Genomic DNA, 7412 nt, shown 5'->3' with positions numbered 1-7412 from the left:
TTACGTAGTCTCCCACCATTTTAATTCACAATTTATATACATTTTTATTAATATAATATTAATATTCATTGTAAATTAAAATGGTGTGAGACTACGTACTGTAAGGACTAAATATATGAGGCTCTATTAATTGTAAATAAAAGATGTATGAGACTATATTATTGTCTTGTATCTCCTTGATTTACAATTAACATTGTCTGATATTTATTTTCTTTACAATTTATAGTCTCTTTAATTTACAATTATGTAGTTTCACAGTAGTCACAAATCTCCCTAATTACAATTAATATAGCATCATATCACTTACATTTAATCTAGTTTTGTATCTATTTTGTTGACAATTAATGTAGTCAAATGACACATATTATTATTTACACTTGAAAGACTCATCTCAATTTACAGAAATGAGGTTCACGGCATCACCAAACAAGTCTCCATATGAGGACGGTACAATAGTGTATATAATACTGTATTAAACAGTATAGACCATGACGTTGGGAGGAAATGTCATGAGGACATCCAAGAGGATATCTCCTCAATTAATATTGTTTCTTCTTTTATGTTAGAACAATATATTCACATATATAGTTTAATCATAAATTACAAGTTTACAATATATTCACATATAACTCTTTTTTTTTTTTCTTAAATTTTACCGGGTTCTGATACGACCACGTGACTTTTTATTCCACGTGACTTTTAGAACACGTGACCACATTTTTAGGCCATTTTTTTGTGTCATATGACCAGGAAATGGCGCTTCAGTGATCAGTGTATGTATCAGTTATGTAAACGCTGGAGATTGTTTTCATATCCTGTTTTTTCTTTCTTTAAATATGCGTGTTCAAATCTTGGACGGATTTCGTGTCGTTATAGACGCGGTTTATGGTTAATGAAGAAAAAGTGATGTAGAGAGATGTTCCGCCTTGTGTTAGCTTAGCTATCTGTAGGACAGTGACTTTGTGAGTGTAGTGAAAGTTAGCCAGGGGATTTTTTTGGTCTTTTGAGCAAATAGTGTGTTTAATAATAACAGTTTGTCCAGACATTAATGCTTGTGAAGGTTTTCTGAGCTGAAGAAGATGCAGACAGGAGCAGTAGCACTGCTGTTTCTGTCTCTCCGGGTGCTCACGGTGTACTGTGGTGGGTTTAAACTTTGTTGTTATTAACCCTGATACAGGTCAGTCTGTTCAGTTTGCATCACTTAATCATCCTGTACATGATGTCTATCTATACAGATGGCACAGTGTCGCTGAGTGCTCCAAATGTTCTTGACTTGGAGGAGAAAGTTTCTAAAAATATCACCATTACAGCAAGGTGAGACAAGTTTTCCCTATGTGATCTGTATCTGATTATGTATCATCTTAATATAAACATTTGTTGGTTAAATATCTTTTAAATATTGTGAAAATACTGAAAATATTCCCTTTTTTTTTAGTTTGCCTCTGAATGTTACCACATACATTTTTTTCAACATTACATTCAACTCAACTAACATCTCTTCTATAATTAATCTTCCAGACGAGGTACGCTAAGCCCCGCTGTTGCGGTACATAAAATGTTTTGTTACTTTTAACTGACACAGTCTACTGCTCATCATATTTGCTTAAGCATTTTATCTCGGTTTGACTCTGCAGGTTGTTTTACCAGCTGGAAATGTTTCAACCAGTTTTGAAGTGCAAGCAAAAAGCGTTGGACAGGTCACTGCGTATCTGTACAGCAACAACACTGAAGTCCAAAGGTATGCATCATCTCACTGAACAGTGTCCCAGGTTTGTGCTTCAGTTAGATTAAATCCACGATAACTACTGAATGCTGTTTAGATTCTTTTGTAAAGAAGTCCATCCTAAAATATGCCTATATTGTAATATTTAGTTTGCGTTTAGAGAGAATGGTGCTACTTGTTGGTTAACAGTACATATTGTTGTTAAAATTATAAGATACAGGTTCCCAACTTTGGTCCTGTTGGACTCCTGCCCTGCACATTTTTGGATATATGATTATAAAAAAAAAGTAACATATCCATTTACATTATTTTCAATGAGAAAATGTGTTTCGCAATACAAAATTTTGCCTATGGAAGAGTTTCAATTTGTATGCCGAGGTACTGGTATAGTGACTTTGATCAGGGGGTTAGGGATTTGGAATTCAGCCTTGTATTAGAAGCTAGTTAGCTTTGTAGCTTATCCTAGCCGTAAATAAAACAAAACACAAGGTTCAGAGGCATTATATAATACTTTAATTCCTGTTGAATAGACTAAATGTTTAGTTAGTTCCGCCAGTCACAGAAAGATACAGTATGTGTTGGCGAAGCAAAATAACTCGTAAAATAAACAAACAAATTATAATATGTTGATTATAAACTGTCGTATAAAAGCACTATCACACCAAGGTCGTGTTGTGCTGAATATCGTCATGCTGTGATGCCTTCGGCACTCAGACTTTGTTCTGAAATTCCATACAACTCCCTCTCATGTCCTATTGCTTAATTATGTCCTCTAGTTATGTCCTCTTTATTCCATCTTCTTTAGCTGATGAGAAAAAAATTCACCTCCAACCCATATCTTCTTTTCTCCATAGCCTAAGTACTCGAATCAGATTTTTGATCATCAGAAGCAGGATTCTTGAAATCATCAACCAAATCATTGGATGGATTTACTTTCTGGCTTGGTCTATTTCTTTCTATCCTCAGGCGTTTGAAAATTGGAGACGAAAGAGGTAGGAATGCTTACACATACAAGTATTGAGAATTGGACACATCTTTATCTGAATAATTTCTGCAATATTATTTTACAGTGTGGTGGGCCTGAACTTTGATTTTCTCGCACTCAACCTCACTGGTTTCATTGCATATAGTGTATTTAATGTCGGCCTCTTTTGGATACCTTACATAAAGGTAACACAGAATTTACAGTATTATTGAATATATATATATATATTTTTTATCTTTTTATTATGTGCAGTGTGTCACTGTATTATTTGCACACATGCAGCATTATTAAATGAACCTGGTAACATGCTTTGCCATTTTCCCAGGAGTGATTTAATAACTTTTAATGAATAACTGTACTGTATGTAAACAGGAAGAGTTTTTGAAGGAAAATCCAAATGGAGTCAATCCAGTAGATGCCAATGATGTGTTTTTCAGTCTGCATGCAGTGGTCCTTACTCTGATCTACATTTGCCAGTGTGCAATGTATGAGGTGAGTCCATACTGTATCTGTTTTTTTTTTTCTTTCATTTTCACATATGTACATCAGTGCATTATAATTTGTACAAAAACTAAATGTATACACAACTCCTCTCAAAGTGGAATGTTTTTCCACTTTTGGATCATGTGTAGCTTCATCTGAAAACTTTTTTCTTCGGTTTAGAGAGGAGGCCAAAAGGTATCCAAGGTGGCCATTTTTTTACTGGTGGTCGCTTGGACGTTTGCTTTCGTCACACTTTTTGTTGCTGTTGCTCAGAAGATCTCATGGCTGACTTACCTGTACTACTTCTCCTACATTAAGCTGGGTGTAACGCTGATTAAGTATATTCCACAGGTATGGCATTCTTTTTACACATTTACTGTACATAGAACTCTTTGAGGAAGGGTATTACTTAAAAACCGTTGGGTATTGTTTTATTAAAGTTAGCTTTTATAAAATGCTATACAATAAAGTTTTAAGGCAGTTTTACATTCAAATATTCTTTCGTATCAGATTTGTTTAACCTGATGTCAAAATATCCATTTAAGTCAAACCAGGACTTTTGATTGTGCAGAATAACACCACAGTTATGAGAGTTGAAAACTCTTCTTATTTCTTTACATATTCTCCTGCTAAACTTATGCACTTATCCCATTGATTCACTAGTGCTTGGAAACATCAAGAAAGTTTTCATAGTATGCCAGAGGCGAGATTGGACATGGATATGCCAGCCTCCCAGGAACTCCTTTAATGGCCCAAACATGTAAAAATGGTCAGGACTGTACATGGGATGTGGCAGTAACTCCCAGTTGAGTCCCTGTCATGTGCAAGAGGTGCTCATAAATAAATATGGTAGAAAGACATGTCTCTTTAGAAAGTTGCCAACAAGGTAACAGTTGATTTTCAAGGATCAGGTGTTCCGCTCGCTGAATGTTCACAAAACGACTGCAGAAGAGAGCTTCTAGTTGCCATCTCGGCCAGCCTCGCCATTCACAAGCCTATGGCCTTCTCTAAAACGTTTAAACCATTGAAATGTTTTCCTGCGGATCGGAGTTGCATCACTGTACTGTACAATAGTTTTACATCTTCACTCACCAGAACCCCTGGTTTGACTTAAACAACCCCCCCAAAAAAGTCGAGCATTCCTTGGTGTCTTAAACATTGTTGCTATTGTAATGCAATTAGTTAACATGTCAAGTGATGGATGACCAGTAATCATGTACGTTTATTAGTGGGATAATGTACATTAAATCAGTGGAAATAATGTAATCCAGTTGTCACATACACAACCAACTGGACCCATAAAATGAGGGTTGCATCATTACATGCATATAGATACATACATTCATGAAAATTTATCATGAGCATGTGTGTATACTGTCTGTACTATTCCTCGAGCCAGAATCATATCAGTACTTACCACTGAAAAGAGAGAGTGTTGCAAGTGGCACCTTGTTGCTTGGACCAGCTTGTAGCTTTAGTTTATAATTGTATGCCATTGGAATTATTTTTAGGCTTACATGAACTATCAGCGACAAAGCACACAAGGGTGGAGCATTGGCAATGTGCTACTGGATTTAACAGGAGGCAGTTTCAGTCTGCTTCAGATGTTTCTGGAATCCTATAACAACAGTAAGAATGAACAATCTATCACACAACACAGGAAAAAAAAACACTGGCAAACACACTATTTTTAGACATTCATACTCTGTTAATACTTGTTGGATAAATCTTTTGAAACATGAGTGTTGTACATGTTTATCTCAGTTAGTTATTTAATATAAAGGAGAAACTTTATAGTACAGAAAATTATCAGCCTGGATAATTGAAACATTTTTGTAACTTTTCCATTTATATATAGACATTTATATATAAACCTGTTCTTAATGTAGTTTATGTCAAATTTTGCTAAACATGTTTTCAATGCCTAAGACAGATCTGAATATTACCTTCCTTTTACTGCAATGCCATGTGTAGCTTCCATTCTCCAGATTTATGCTGAAATCTGCTAAATTGCTTGTAATTTTTAATCTCTGAGTAAAAACGCAAAGTGTATGGAATCTGGACATATTAATGTGCCACTGATCATTATCAAAAGTTATAAAAGTACCTCTCCAGTAAAGAGATTATTAAATACACTTTTATAAGGGAAATGCGCTATATCGCCAAATGTTTCCGAACAGCTTCCTTTCACACCCACATGTGCTCTTAAACCAGTGCTAAAATACAAAATGTGCAGGTTGGATAGTCTGGTGTGGTGACCACTAATGGGAGCAGGCAAAAAAAAACAACAACAACAGATTGAATAAAAAGAAAATGTCATTAGCTTTCCAAACAAAAAAACGTGCTTAGGAATTTACACATGCAGTTAAACATAGATTTTGGATTATTTGTAACTCTTGATGTGTTTTAATTTTTTTTGCAGATCAGTGGAAGCTCATATTTGGAGACCCAACAAAATTCGGATTGGGTGTCTTCTCAATATTTTTCGACATTATTTTTATGATTCAGCACTACTGCCTTTATCGTGGTAAAGGTCCTGAATATCAGGTACTGAATGGTGAGAATTAGGGAACAACTTATGATTGTGTGCAGTTCAGGTAAAGATGCCTTAAAGGAGTAGGACCTTGGACCTACCTCAGCAAAAAAAATTGTTCTTAAAACACTTTTTTATAAGGGTTTTTTTATGCCTAAAATCTTAGACAATTTATAAAAAGCATTTTGATGTTGAATTGATAAAATCTTGAAATGTACTATAGCTGGACAAACATAACTTTATATTTTTATATGAAAAAGATTTAAGTATGATTATGCATTCTGTAAGGACTTTTTAAAGAATATCCCCTGAATTCAAACATATGATGGTTAATGTTTAACTTCTTCTGTAATTTTAATTATATATAATGGTGTTCAAGTCAGATTTGTTAACATATTGACATTTTATTTTGCCTATATACGTGCACAAAGAGAATCAGGAAACATTTCTCATGAGCACAATTAGCAGTATCACAAAGTAACCTCCAGTGCTTTGGACCAATCATGTCTCAGATTCAAGAATAATCCACCTGAAAAGCTGTTTGACTAAAGCTAGTTTACACAAAATAGATTTCAGTGTAGTTTCTACCTGCTGATGAATGCAAACCAGACCTCCTCCGGCCAAGGTATGACAGGAGCTATAGCAATTAGATTGCAGCCTAGCTAAATGAACTAATGTTGCTGATGCTATTAATGGCAAGAGAGCTTTTAGTTGCTTCAAAATTGTATAATAAGGTTAGGAGTACAGTACAGTACTTAGTAATACTAAAATGTCAAACTTTTAGTTTCACTACCACCTACTACTACTACTTTTTCGTCTTCTTTGTCTACGTCTTTATTATTTTTTAAAATGACCTTTTGTTGAACACTCATTGTATTTGTTCCTCCCTTTATTTGTGTTAAATAAAAAAGGAACAGACAGTATCATTGAAATTTCAGTGTTTTTTCTTCCTCCTCTTTTTTTTTTTTTTTTTAAATATGTGCAAGAATAAAGTTGAACCACAGGTTCTTTTTTACACTTCCCCAGTAGGAGGTGCAAGAGGCATAGAAGACTCGCGTTATGTGCTGTAATCAAATGCAATGAGGAGAATGTGTTTTTTGTTTGTTTGTTTGCTTTTTTATGCTAAGGGGTTATAGATGTTCATGAAATTTCAGGTTTGTTAGATCAATTACATGGAAACTTTTTATATTAAATTAAAATTTGCTCACTTAATACCTGGTATTTCACATTTGCTTAATCAACTATTATAACATACCAAATGCACAGACTATATGTTGTTCAACACACTTAAATCTACATTGGCTCTCGAAATAAAAAAAAAAAAAAATCCAAAACATCAATAATACATTGTTGACTTAAACATACTGTAACATAAAAAGTGTCGATCTAAAATGGGTCAATGTTCATTATGTCAAGTAAATATAATGTTTTTATGTCATTTTGACACTCTTGATCGTTCGTGTAGACTACTCAAAATGGTGTCACAGCAGAATTATGATTTACAGTGATGTTTTTAGTTGTCAAGAGGTTTGTATGTTACTTTCTTAAATGTAATCCGGCCTATTTCTATGAACAAATAGGCTTGCAAAAAAAAAAGGATGTGAATCCTTTGGGATTATGTGGAGTTTTGCATGAATTGGTCATAAAATGTACTCTGGTCTTTATCTAAATCACAACAATAGAAAAAC

The 7412-nt window shown here is 34.2% G+C and overlaps 1 protein-coding gene across 1 annotated transcript; it reads left to right on the top strand.

The window, feature by feature from the left end:
- Nucleotides 1-738: 738 nt before the first annotated feature.
- On the top strand, nucleotides 739-6647 carry ctns (cystinosin, lysosomal cystine transporter). Its single transcript, XM_053513694.1, has 10 exons — nucleotides 739-1140; nucleotides 1236-1314; nucleotides 1436-1523; nucleotides 1635-1738; nucleotides 2578-2715; nucleotides 2794-2893; nucleotides 3081-3200; nucleotides 3372-3542; nucleotides 4703-4820; nucleotides 5614-6647. The coding sequence occupies exons 1-10, from the start codon at nucleotides 1080-1082 to the stop codon at nucleotides 5757-5759; spliced, it is 1125 nt and encodes a 374-aa protein (XP_053369669.1). The 5' UTR covers nucleotides 739-1079; the 3' UTR covers nucleotides 5760-6647.
- The last annotated feature ends 765 nt before the right edge of the window (nucleotides 6648-7412 follow it).

This window comes from Clarias gariepinus, chromosome 15 (assembly GCF_024256425.1).
Source record: "Clarias gariepinus isolate MV-2021 ecotype Netherlands chromosome 15, CGAR_prim_01v2, whole genome shotgun sequence".
Classification (NCBI taxonomy): Eukaryota; Metazoa; Chordata; class Actinopteri; order Siluriformes; family Clariidae; genus Clarias; species Clarias gariepinus.
The sequence above is the reverse complement of the archived record's forward strand: the minus strand, read 5'-3'. Positions and strand labels throughout refer to the sequence as shown.

Excerpts from the sequence above, each read along its gene's own strand:
- ctns (XM_053513694.1), top strand. The coding sequence starts at position 1,080 with ATGCAGACAGGAGCAGTAGCACTGCTGTTTCTGTCTCTCCGGGTGCTC. Across the intron at positions 1,739-2,577 it reads AACAACACTGAAGTCCAAAG|CCTAAGTACTCGAATCAGAT; the intron begins GTATGCATCATC and ends TTTTCTCCATAG. Across the intron at positions 3,201-3,371 it reads GCCAGTGTGCAATGTATGAG|AGAGGAGGCCAAAAGGTATC; the intron begins GTGAGTCCATAC and ends TCTTCGGTTTAG.